The sequence below is a fragment of the Carcharhinus amblyrhynchos genome, chromosome 11 (genome assembly GCF_965287045.1).
Source record: "Carcharhinus amblyrhynchos chromosome 11, sCarAmb.v2.hapA, whole genome shotgun sequence".
Lineage (NCBI taxonomy): Eukaryota > Metazoa > Chordata > Chondrichthyes > Carcharhiniformes > Carcharhinidae > Carcharhinus > Carcharhinus amblyrhynchos.
The window spans coordinates 72,516,138-72,529,962 of record NC_137334.1 but is presented as its reverse complement, the minus strand read 5'-3'; the positions used below and the strand labels follow the sequence as shown (position 1 = coordinate 72,529,962).

Genomic DNA, 13,825 nt, shown 5'->3' with positions numbered 1-13,825 from the left:
ACAATTATAATGAAAGAATAAGTATAGGAAATAGAAAAATCTTCTATAAATTTGTTTTTGTATGTTTATACCTATGCAAATATAAAACATTTTTTTTATCATTTAACTCTTCAATGTAATAACAATGTTATGGTTTCCATCAGAACTCTTGGGAGGGCAAAAGGGCTCTGTGGTTGGAAAAGTTCATGAAACCTTGATCGAGGCATAGTAAACATTTTCTTTCCCTCTGATCTTGTAACAAAACTGCTTCAAGGCCCATCAGTGGTGCCTGAGTTGCCACTTAGTGTCAGCAGTTTGGGTTCAGAGTGTGCAAGCATGTCCAAAGTGACAGGCAGCTCTTTAATCCTGTCAAAGGAATTCTTCTGCTCGACTCCCCAATAACCACAGCTGTACTTTCCTTGGCATATCTTGTAAAGGTTCGTTGATGGCAGGCAGATTTTGGATGAATTTCTCCACCTGATTGACCATGCCTAAAGATCGTTGCATATCAGCAACGCTTCTGGGACTGTGGAAATTATTTAATCATCTTGTTTTCTTCTGGAGGTCTACTGTTATGCTGTTTTGATGTAAAATAGGGCCTTAAACTCTGATGATGATTTTCTAAATTTGCACTTCAGGATGAGGCGTGCTTGTTCAAGCACTTGTAGAACCTCCCTGACTCTACGATCGTGTGCTCCTTTGGTAGCACCATGGATGAGCAAATCATCCATGCGGCAAATAATTCCTTCTCTGCTTTCAAGGATGTTGGACAGAGTGCATTGAATTATTTCTGGCACAGGAGATAAGCGAAAGGGAAGTCAACTGAAACAAAAGCAATTGAGAGGAGTGAAAAATGTGGTCACTAGCCGTGATTCTTGATGACAGAAATCTGCCAAAATCTGTTGCTGGCATCCAGCTTCAGAAAAACGAACCCTTTTGGATAACTGCAACAGAACACATCAGGGAGCATTTTCCTGTCCTGCCCATTACATGAATCACAGCAGTGTGTGTGTGTGTGTGTGTGTGTGTGTGTGTGTGTGTGTGTGTGTGTGTGTGTGTGTGTGTGTGTGTGTGTGTGTGTGTGTGTGTGCGCGCGCGCGTGGAGGGGGAGGGGGGGATAGGTGTGGTTGAAGGGGGACCATGCAATGACCCACTGACCTCGGGTGGGATTCCTCGGTTTTGGGGGTGAGCATGGCTGGAAAATCCCGCCCATTGGGTGTACCTCTCTTTGACCAGCTTTATTTAGCTGTGTCAGGTCAACGCATAGACTGATTTTCCATGATTCAATGTCCTGTCAATTTGTGCTTTCAGTTTTTCAATCAGCAAATGTGGAGCCCCCTCTCCTCCCCACGTTAGGGTAAATAAGCCGCTAGGTTTGGCATCTAGAATGGAGCAGTGTGATACTCACTTTTCAGCATCCCCAGTACCCAGAACGATCTGGGAAATGCTTTCTGAAGTACAGCTCGACTATTATCCTGTTACCTCTTCAACCCTTTGTGGAAGACCAAGTCCTGCACACATTACCCTCCTTACAGAGAAAGATGCTGATTCAGTAGGATATCAAGGCACAGCGGTGTTTGCATGTCCTTTACATGTGTGGGTGTGTTTCCTTTGTGTGCTCCGGTTTCATCCCACAGTCCAAAGATGTGCAGGTTAGGTGGATTAGCCATGCTAAATGTGCGGGGTCATGGGGATAGGATGGGGAGGAAGGGGGTTGGTGCCCTGTTCAGCCTTCTCTAACATTAAAGCCTCCTTGGTTTGCAAAATGTCCACTTGTCCATCGTTAAGCATGCGAACAATAGTGTGGTTACAAATTAAGTTGTGCTTTAAAGCTCCATAAATGCAACTGCTGGCCAGCCGATATAAGTTACTAACAAATGAATCAGTGGCATCATCCAGTCTTTGGCTCCTTTGGTAGAATCCCACCTGTTCAAAAACCCAGATTCCTCTTAGGTCTGAACTAAATATCAAAGGTCCTCAAAACCTCCTCACAGGATGCTAAAGTCACTACATCTTCTTGTCTTGCTAGGAAATCATCAGCTCTAGCCCCAAACATGTATAGAAGGATACCAACTTGGTGTTTCAGTGCCTTTTTTTGTTAGCTGGGAGTTGTTTGGTTCCTTTCAAACTGCCACCGCTAGGACTGCCATCATTGTCTTTGCTGCAAAAATTTTGAAATGTTGGATAGGCCGTGGAAAGGCTAATGTCTGTTCAATGGTTGCTGACATCAGACGTGGTTCACTGTCTCAAGGTATGTGTTAGTTTTGTTCTTTTTTGGTGCGATGTTGAGCTGTTCCAAGCTCTTCCCCTGTGAATTACCAGTCGATGGCCCCAGTTTCTTAAACTGCAACCTCCAGTGCTACCACCATGTTATGATGTTTCATTCATCCAATGAGTGACTTGGAGGTAGTCAGTATATAACTTCTGCTGAAATTATTTAGTTACATTATTTACAAATACTTCATGATAAGTATGTTGTTCTGTGGACCCAGATTATTCTGTATCTTGCTTTTTGGGCATCTGATGTTGATGTTTTGCTTACATGCTCATTTAACGTTGTTTCCTAACATAATCATTAACATTCTATTCTCCAGCCACAAACACTAATATGTGTTTAAAACATCACTTATCTGAATTTGGAGCAGGGAGATGCAAGAGCTCCTCCTGGTTCCACATGAAAATAATGGGCTGCTGCCAGCCACTACTAAACCTGCTCCACCAAGCTCACTCACTCCACACCTCACCAAGCAATTTCCCAACCATCCCAATGTCCTGAAAACCTCCTTCCTCATCTGTGACCTTGACAGTTTCCTGACAATAGGAAAGGACCAATTGTTAGGAAAACAGAGTTAGTTTCAAGGGATTTATATTTGTATGATAAATATTAGAGTTAAGGTGTAGTCTTAGGTAGGTTTAATTTAATGTTTCTGTGTTCGCAAGGAAGCTGTGATTAGCCCATAGACTGAGCAACAAAGGGGCAATTTTACCATTTTGATTCTAAGTGCTGAGTCTGGGAGTGTTTCAGATCCAACTTTTAGACCCATTCTCAAGCGCCCCCATATGCACTCTGCCTGAAAAAAAAGCAGCGATTCCGAATTGCACTGCAGAAGCCTGTAGGCTACACTTATCACATCTGAAATGCTACTGCTCTGATCAAGCCTTCAACTGTGCGTGCGCAGTAAAGAAAATAGAAAAATGTTCCATTGCCACATTGCTCCCAGGCTGAACAGTGCCTTCCCCCTTGGGCTCCTCAGACATTGCCCCACCTCCCACAAGGCAACTGTCCCCCTTATCCCCATCCCAAGCTACCCAGACTGATCGCAATCCCCTGGCCCACCTCCCCCCCTCCACCGATCGCATGCAGAGTGGCAGGACGCCCACCCACCCCACCCCCTCCAGAGACCGATTTGACCCAACTCCTCCCCCTCACCAGAGAGTCATCTGACTTGCCTCCTTCCTACCCCCATCAGAGAGCCATCTGACCTGCTTCCTCTCTCTCTGCCCCCCCCACCCAACTACGGATCAGAGTTAGAGAGCCGCCAAAAGCTCTGCACTTAACTCCACAGAAGCTGGAGCGCCCAAATCAGACCCGTGCGGACCACGTCTGTCTTGCGTCGAATCTGGATGGGCGAACGCTGTGGTAAAGCGGGGAGTGCCGGTAAGTTTGGGTGTCCAGCCCGTTAAGTCAATTTAAATGCATGCAAATATATTTAAATTGCTGCGCGTCTGTTTCGGGGGTGGTCCCGATCATGGCCATTTTAGGCACTTGATAAAGGGAGAACGGGCATGGAGGCGATCGCAGATCATACTACTCGCCTCAGGCCTGACTTTACTAAGTTGTGATGTGGGTATGCCGGCGTTGGACTGGCGTAAACACAGTAAAAAGTCTGACAACACCAGGTTTTAGTCCAACCTATTTATTTGATAATATACTCACTAGCTTTCGGGGTTACCCCCTTCGTCAGGTGAATGGAGAGTTCTGGCCTCAGACAGAGCATATAAAGCACAGACAGTTTAGAGATTACTGATTAAAATGCGAATCCTTACACCTAACCTGCTGTTCAAGACCTGAAGTGGCTGATAATGTGAGTGGAAGGAGCACTGATCACAGTTTAAAGAGATGTGTATTGTCTCCAGACAGTACAGTAAGTGAGGTTTTGCAAACCCAGGCAAGTCATGGGGGTTACAGATAGTGCGACATGAACCCAAGATCCCTGTTGAGACCGTCCTCATGTGTGCGGAACTTGGCTATCAGTCTCTGCTCAGCAACTCTGCGCTGTCATGTGTCGTGAAGGCCGCCTTGGAGAATGGTCTCAACAGGGATCTTGGGTTCATGTCGCACTATCTGTAACCCCCATGACTTGCCTGGGTTTGCAAAACCTCACTTACTGTACTGTCTGGAGACAATACACATCTCTTTAAACTGTGATCAGTGCTCCTTCCACTCACATTATCAGCCACTTCAGGTCTTGAACAGCAGGTTAGGTGTAAGGATTCGCATTTTAATCAGTAATCTCTAAACTGTCTGTGCTTTATATGCTCTGTCTGAGGCCAGAACTCTCCATTCACCTGACGAAGGAGGTAACCCCGAAAGCTAGTGAGTATATTATCAAATAAATAGGTTGGACTAAAACCTGGTGTTGTCAGACTTTTTACTGTGTTTACTAAGTTGGGCAACTTGATCGTAAAATCAGGCCCAATGTATCGGTGTGGGGTTTTATTTCATTATCTTAGCTGAGACTCTTATGTTTTAGAGTTTTGGAATGCAGACTCCTGGAGCAAACTGTCAGAAGAGCAAACGGCTTCCTTTGTCTTAAACTCTGCAGCAAAAACCTAGTCAGTTCAGATGGAGAGAAAGGATGAGCTTCTCAGGTCTTCTGGAAGCTAGAACTTTATAATGAAATAATCTAGTCAAGACTACTGCTCCTCAGTGAAAATTAGAAGAGAACTAGTAGAAGGTCCAGGGATCCAGAGAGTTGTAACAAGAGGATTTCAGGAAGCCCGAAACTCAGTGATCAAAGACTACTGGAGAACAGACTTCTGCCCAGCGAACCAGGAAACGTGGGGAGAGATCGACTGGTAAAAACTATTAGAAAAAGAGTTTCTAAAAGTAATTGTTTTGTTACTATCTGTAAACAAATTGTAAAGTAGTGACTGAGATCTAAAAGGTGGTTGAGCAGTGTAATCTCGTTAAGGGTGTGGAAGGAAACGAGGGTTGGTCGAAATCCTGACACGGATTCACTGCTAAAAGTGGAGAGGAAGCTCTGATCAATTGGGCCTTTGGAACATGTGAATTGGATTTTGGAATGTGGATCGCACAATTAAAGTTTGATGAGAGAAGATTTTAAAGCCTATTTCTTGGAATGGAGTTTAGACCCTCTCGTATGGAAACCATTTGGGGATTCTGAGGAGAACTTCATAAATACTGACTTGGTGTGCTGATGTGATGATTGTAGCTTTTGTAGCTTCAAATGTATTTTGTCTGTCTTCATCTTAGGGCTGTGTAAGTGTTAGGCTAAAGGAAGAGTAGAGGAATCTTGCTTAACAATTTTTTTTATGTTTAATAAATGCTTTCCTTTATTGTCACAAACTAATTACATGAATAAGATGGGTATAGAGAGCTATGGATCAAATTCAGACAATTGGGACTAGCTTAGTGGTTAAAAAAAGGACGGCATGGACAAATTGAGCCAAAGAACTTGTTTCCATGCTGGAAACCTCTAATACTCTAAGTTGTAGTTCTGTGACTCTGTCTCCTCCACGTTTGATAAAATAAAACGTAAAAATAACCGTTATGATCTTTTGAGCCAAGGTTCCATTCTGGGGTCCTCCTGTCCAGTCATAACGCCAATTGGGATTGGAGCATTATCTTTTCCTAATCTTGGGAATCTCATCCAGATCTGTAGCCCTCTGTGTTACCTGCACTTCTCCAATCCTTGCCTAATGAGCAGCACCCCTTTTAATTTCCCCACCTTCAGTTGTCACAGCTCTGGGATTATCTTCCTAAAGCTCTCTGTCTTTCTATCTCACTTCTTCTTTGAAGGTTCACCTTTGTATTAACAAAGCTGTTGGATATCTGTCCTAATATCTCCCACTGTGGTGGGTGTAATAAGCCTTCTGGGGCAGAAGTCCCTTTACCAAAATCCCTTTATTTACAATTCCAACAGCAGGACACACAGTACTATCAGTCTACCTTTGGGAATGCCGGAGGAACTGACACTCCCGGTTAAATGCAAGGAAAAGACACCTTGGATGGCATATCAATCGACTCCTTCATTAGGGAATTCATATTCCAATAGGCCAACCTCAATACCCTGATTGAAGTTATTACAGTGTGGTGCCAAATTATCTTTGATAATGATGTGAAACTTCCATGTTAAAGGTGCTATGAAAATGTTGTTGAATGCACCGGGTAAAAAGTATGCCAGAAAACAATACAAATACAGTACTTGTAAAAGTTCACTTCACTTACATTTTGGCCCATTTATCCAGTTCTTCATCGATATAAGCCTTTGTTTTCTTTGGTTGCAACCCAAGGGAGTTTCCGTTGAAGTAAACACTGTCATCCTCTGCCTTTATCAAATTTGGGTCAACTTTAAAATATGAAAAACAAAAATAACATGGGATTTTTACAGTTCTGTTCACCGTAACCCCCCATGCCCCTCTCAAAGAACTCTACGTAATTATTTGAAAGATAATTTAATACATCAGTTACGACATATTCTTGTCATTACTGGTAGCTCCAAATTTGCAACAACATTGTAAAGTAAGAGAGCTGGTGATACTAAGACACATACTTGGAAGACCCAAAGACTTCATTGTCCTCCGGTGCCATTATGCCACAGCAGCAATACACATCGTTGGCTCTGGTCACATTAGCCGGTGAGGCCATCAAGGGAACTAAAGGATTGGAATTTAAACAAGAAACTATTTTGGGAACAAAAACAGAAAATGCTGGGAAATCTCAGCAGTCTGACAGTATTTGTGGATGCTTGATTCATATTCTGTAGTCACCCCATTTTTAAAAAAGGCAAGGCTCTTGTAAGTACGAGTTTAAAATCTTCTGATAATGTCCTGTCTTAGCCATGCCTCAGTTTTTGACACTCTTACCTCTGAGACACAAGCTTCTGAGTTCAGGTCCCACTCTCGGGTTGGAGTGCAATGCTAATGCTGGTGCAAATCCAGTGCAATGCTAGTGACTGCTGTACTGTCAGTAATCTCTAAACTGTCTGTGCTTTATATGCTCTGTCTGAGGCCAGAACTCTCCATTCACCTGACGAAGGGGCTAACCCCGAAAGCTTGTGAGTTTATTGTCAAATAAATCGGTTGGACTAAAACCTGGTGTTGTCAGACTTTTTACTGTGTTTACGCCAGTCCAACGCCGGCATACCCACATCAGAGGCGGTATTGTCAGGCAGAGTTGTTAAACAAAGGCACCATCTCTCTGTTCAAGTGGATTTTGTGACACTACTTCAAAGAAAATTGGCCAGCAGTTTGTGCAGAGTGTATTATCCCTGGTGTCCTCATTGATATTTAATCTGTAGTCCACATCACAAAAGGACAATTGTAGCAGGTTTATTGTGTCCCTCTAGTGTAGGAAGCAGAGGTTGTAAGCAAGTAGAAGGCAGTGGGGTTGGGGAGAAGCGGGGAGTGCATGGAGCTACATAGAGGGATAGGTTAAAGAAGAAGCAGATGCCCTGGAGTGATGCACTGCAGAATTCTATGTGGTAAGAGCTATGCAAATTTGCCTTGAAGCCTCCATCATTGTCTGGAGAACTAATGAAGGAAATTGGTTGATGCATCCATTTACAAGACATTAAGCCAGATTGTCTGGACAGCACAGTAACTGTCTGAGACTGAGAAGCCTGAGTTAAGGAAAATACCCTTCATAGCATGGATGGCAAAATAATGTGACTTATATGGTTATGGGGAATTGGAAATTGAAGTCCACTAATCTACTGGACACAAGTTATTCCTGTTCCTCTTGCTCTGCAACCTGGCTGATTTAATTGAGTAAGAAGTCTCACAACACCAGGTTAAAGTCCAACAGGTTTATTTGGTAATAAACGCCACTAGCTTTCGGGCTTTGCCCCTTCATCAGGTGAGTGGGGAGTTCTGATCACCAACAGGGCATATAAAGGCACACACTCAGTTTACAGAATACTGATTAGAATGTGAGTCTTTACAGCTAATCAAGTCTTAAAGGTGCAGATGATGTGAATGGAGTTAGTGTTAAGCATAGGTTAATGTACCATGCCTCGGGATATCCTTTCCTGCAGCGAACATGCAGACGCTATGACAACAGATGAATGAACACCACTTGACAACTACCAAGCAAGACTGTTCTGTTCCTGTTGGTGAACACTTCAGCTGTCATGGGCATTCGGCCTCTGATGTTTGGGTAAACGTTCTCCAAGGCAGCCTTCACGACACACGACAGTGCAGAGTCACTGAGCAGAAACTGATAGCCAAGTTCTGCACACACGAGGATGGCCTCAGCCAGGATCTTGGGTTCATATCACACTATTTGTAACCCCCATGACTTACCTGGGTTTGCAACGTTTCACTTACTGTCCTGTCTGGAGTCAATACACATCTCTTTAACCTATGCTTAATGCTATCTCCACTCACGTTGTCTGCACCTTTAAGACTTGATTAGCTGCAAAGACTTGCATTCTAATCAGTATTCTGTAAACTGAGTGTGTGTCTTTATATGCCCTGTTTGTGATCAGAACACCCCACTCACCTGACGAAGGGGCAAAGCCCCAAAAGCTAGAGGCATTTGCTACCAACTAAACCTGTTGGACTTTAACCTGGCATTCTGAGACTTCTTAATGTGTTTACCGTAGTCGAATGCCAGCATCTCCACATCATGATTTAATTGAGACCAGGAGTTGAGGTCTTGATGATTTTCTGGTTTATCTCAAGTGTTGAACTATCGTTGTCCATTATAAATAGTTTCTATTAATCCAATTTTTCCATTAATGTGACTAAAAAGTTCATGCTGGTAGAATAAAGGATCCCTGTTTTTGAACGTTGGCGCTGTTCATGCACTTAAACCTCACGATACATATTATTTCACCCTCATTGTAATGTTACTTGTTGCAGTTTTCTGTCTGCAAATTAGTTGCTGCATTGTCTACATTATAACACTGAACACACTCCAGAAACACTTACTTAGCAGCAAAGCACTTTGAGACATTATTTAATGTTTATTTATTAGTGTCACAAGCAGGCTTACATTAACACTGCAATAAAGTAGCTGTGAAAATCCCCTAGTCGCCACACTCTGGCACCTTCCGGATGCACTGAGGGAGAATTTAGCATGGCTAATGCATCTAACCAGAATGTCTTTCAGACTGTGGGAGGATACTGGAGCACCTGGAGGAAATCCACACAAAGAGGTGAACGTGCAGACTCCACACAGACAGTGATCCAAGCTGGGAATCTAACGCGGATCCCAGCACTGTGATGCAGTAGTGTTAACCACTGTGCTGAAAAGCACTATATCAGTATGCATTTGTATTTTCATTTTAAGATAATGTACTTCATATCTTCATTATCTCATAACCATATTCAACATTATGAAGAAATTATAATCTAGATTTGAATGTGCTTCACGTGAGAAACTCGTGGGCTAATGGTATCAAGGCTGCTTCTCTGGAATCAAAGGGGAGTGTTAGGGTCTTCCCAGTCCTTGCCTTGCCTCTTCAACTCAGCACTGGTATTGGTTGTCGTTCCTCCTTCCCAATACTAACTTAGGCGAGGGACTGTTCTTGAATCTCCCATGTCATAAATTGCCATAGATTCCCAGGACTCGAAAGTTTAGAACTATAAGGAGAGACTGGATAGGCTGACAATCTTTTCCCTGGAGCGATGGGGGATGAGAGGTGACCTTATAGAGGTTTATAAAATCATCAGGGGCATAGTTAAGGTGAATAGCCAAGTTTTTTTTCCCCAGGATAGGGGAGTCCAAAACTAGAGGGCACAGTTTTAAGGTGAGGGGAAAGATTTCAAAAGGTCCTGAGGGGCAACTTTTTCACACAGAGGGTGATGCCTATATGGAATGAGCTGCCAGAGGAGGTGGTAGGGGTGGGTAAAATTACAATATTTAAAATACATCAGGTAAATGGATGGGAAGGGTTTAGAGGGATTTGGGCCAAATGTAGACAAAAGGGACTAGTTCAGTATAGGAAACCTAGTCGGCACGGATGAATAAAGCAAAACGGCCTGTTTCCATCCTGTACATCTCTTTGACTCCATTTTAACTCCCGATTGCCAGCCCTAACTTCATTTCTGCTGTTTGCTGACTTCTAGTCCCGCTACATTATTTAAATGAGACCCAAGAATTGCAATTTGCCCCGGGCCTCAGGTCGGAACTCAACCCAGGTTTGAACTCCGAACTGAGAATTGAATTCTTCTCTGCCTCACAAACTGCCTGCTTTGTTCATACCCCCCAGTTAAATAGTGTAGCCATCACTGAATCCCACTGTCAACGTCATTGGGGTTACCATTGACCAGAATCTGAACCGGACTCATCACATAAACACAGTGGCTACAAGAGCGGGTCAGAGGCTAGGAATACTGGTGCAAGTAACTCATCTCCTGACTCCCCAAAGTCTATCCATCATTTACAAGGCACAAGTCAGGAGTGTGATGGAATACTCCCCACTTGCCTGGGTGGGTGCAGCCCCAACAACACTCAAGAAGCTTGACGCCATCGAAGACAAAGCAGCCCGCTTGATTGGCACCACATCTACAAACATTCAATCCCTCCACCACCGATGCTCAGTAGCAGCAGAGTGTACTACCTACAAGATGCACTGCAGCAATTCACCCAAGACGGCACCTTTCAAATCCAAGGCCACTACCATCTCGAAGGACAAGGGCAGCAGATAAATGGGAAAACCACCACCTGCAAGTTGCCCTCCAAGTCACTCACCATCCTGACTTGGAAATATATTGCCGCTCCTGCGCAGTCGCTGGGTCAAAATCCCTGGAATTCCCTCTCTGATGGCATTGTGGGTCAACCCACAGAACATGGACTGCAATTCGAAAAGGCAGCTCACCACCACCTTCTCAAGGACAATTAGGGATGGACAGCAAATGCTGGCCAGAAAAACAATGCCTATGTCTCACGAATGAACAAAAAAAATCAAAAATCAGTGTAAATTAACAATGCGTTTTCTTGCCTCTTTCATCTTCTATTTCTCTATTGTAGTAAAAACATTTTTTTTAAAGAAAATCAGGATGTTAAGCATTCTGACCATATGTGGCTACAAGAGAATTGAAAGCAAATGTTAAAAATTGTCTGTTACAAGCTACAAGACCATACACGTGTGTATGGCTGGCATAGTTAATATCACTGCCACATTCATTCTTCCATTACTTTCTTCAATTCTAAATCATGATGTCAGCTGAATCAATATTGCCGTGAAATCAATATCATTAAAAGGTTTTTTTAGATTCAGTGATGTGACATTTACTTCAATATTTCTGTACATATCAATTATTCTGATATCGCTGAAAGTACTGTCTTAATCATTTTACTTGTACCTCCCTTACATTTAAAAAGTGCTATAAATCCTACTGATTGGGTTATACTTTCATCTTTCTTCTCAGAGTAAGAACATTTATCCCTTATACTTAATCACTTAGAAATTGCAAATGTACAGCAAAAAGATAGATGTGAATTGTTTGACTGCAGTAAGCCCTGAGAAGAAGTCACAAAGCTTATTAACTATGACCTGTATACCCTTGTAAACATTGGGAGTATATATTTTATAAGTGGCAGCCTGATATTGCAGTAATAAGTTTAGATGGAGCAACTTATCCAATTCCACTTGTATAACACTGTTAGCCAAAGCCAAGATTTCTCCAAGTAACTATTCCACGAAAGATGGAAAATCATAAAAACCCTACTGTGCAGAAAGAGGCCATTTGGCCCATCAAGTCTGACTGACAAAAGCCCCACCCAGATCATGTCCTACCTCCCCTGACATTAAGGGGAATGAGTGAGCCCAACAATTAATGAAAAAGAAGCACGTTATAAGTGAGCTACACAGATACCAAGCAAATTGTAACACGGCTGATGGTGGGTTTGGGTAGGGTTAGGTTTGAAATCCAGGAAAAATTAAGAGTGCACCAGGAAGTTAATTCTGACTGGTTGACTTTTGCAGTTCTCAGCTGCCTGGGAGCAATCTCCCCACAAGAAGTGAGTTGTCAATCTCAATTCTGGATTCAATCAGTTGCAGCAACATAAACATGGGCTTCCCGACTTTGCTTTGGTTCATGGGTTTCCCAAAACCCGCCGGTGAAACAACATGAGAAGAAAGTTCCAATTGAGGGGGGAAAGAGGTCAACAAGCATTGAGTCGTCACAACTGCTTTTTCACCTACTTGTGCTGAGATGTGACTTTACAAATCTTGGAGGTTGCCTTCAACAAACTTTGGAGGTGTCATATACAATGTGAAGGTTCAGAGGTCTGGTCTAGAGGAATGACCTATTGTATCAGCATGGTTGCCCGGTTAGAATGTTACTGCAGGCCTCTGACCAAGACTGAGTGACCATCAGCAGATTCAGAAGAAGCTGGATTTGCACCAGCAACAGCCTGATGCTAACAGACCTCTAGCTCCACAGGAGAGAAGGGGTCAGTAGAAAGATGCAGCTCACAGAGGAGTAAGCTTGGCACACATGGTTCATAGGCAGAGGATAAGCTTCCTTGACATGTTGGAACAACACAGGCTCAGGGTGCCATGTCAGGTGATGGCAGACACTTGCAGCCAGCTGAAATCATATTTGCTACCGAGTGCATGCTTTAACAGTGGCTGTCAAAGTTATCAGCGTCTTCAGTTCTTTTGCCTCTGGATCATTCCAGGACTCTGCCAGAGACTCGGCAGGATCAACAACACAGAAATACACAAGAAAAGTGACTGACGGTTTAGTCCTTCGGGCCAGCAATAATATGAACTTCACAGTGCATGATAACAGTCAGAATGAGAAGGCATTTGGATTTGTAACTCTGGCAGGCTTGCTACTGATCTAGGGCATTGTCAGCTGCATGCATTAAGAGGCCCATGGATCACCCTGAGGCGATCGCGACCATGAAGACTCCACTCAATTGCTGTGTAGTAGGTGGTAATCATGAAAAGATCATTCCTCAAGTTGTGCAAGAGTCCTGATCAGATGTCTTATTGCTGTGGCAGTCCATTCTCTCCTCACTCTTCAAAGCAGATTTATCAGCTGACTGCTCAGAGATAAGGACAGTTTCAGGGAGAAGGTCAGTATTTTACAACACTGCTTGTGAACAGAAAGAGCAGGAGATCCTCCCTTGCCCCCCCCCAAATTCCATATCCATCAGCCCATCAGATATCATCCAAAAAAAAACTAAACTGAGATAGTCAAATGGGCGGATAAGAAGCAGATGGAATTTAACCCTGAAAAGTGAGAGGTGATGTACGTTGGAAGGAGTAATTTGACAAGGGAGCATACTATGAAAGGTCTGACACTGAGAAGTTCCAAAGAACGTCTGATAGAGGTGTTTAAGATGTTGAGAGGTATTGATCGGATGGATTCTCAGAGGCTTTTTCCCAGGGCTGAAATGGCTGCCACGAGAGGATACAGGTTCAGGGTGCTGGAGAGTAGGTACAGAGATGTCAGGAATAAGTTTTTCACTCAGAGGGTGGTGGATACGCGGAATCAGCTGGTGTCGGTGGTGGTGGAGGCAGATTCGATAGGGTCTTTTAAGAGACTTCTGGATGAATACATGGGACTTAGTAGGATTGAGGGTTATAGCTAAGCAGAGTAGGTAGAGATATGATTGGCGCAACTTGTGGGCCAAAGTGCC

General features: G+C 43.4%; 1 protein-coding gene across 1 annotated transcript in view; it reads right to left on the bottom strand.

Annotated features, from left to right (window-relative positions):
• kynu (kynureninase) overlaps positions 1-13,825 on the bottom strand; it is a 148,746-nt gene that overhangs the window by 100,929 nt on the left and 33,992 nt on the right. The window contains 1 exon segment of the mRNA XM_080199275.1: positions 6,452-6,572. Within this exon segment, the coding sequence (XP_080055401.1) occupies positions 6,452-6,572 (121 nt within the window).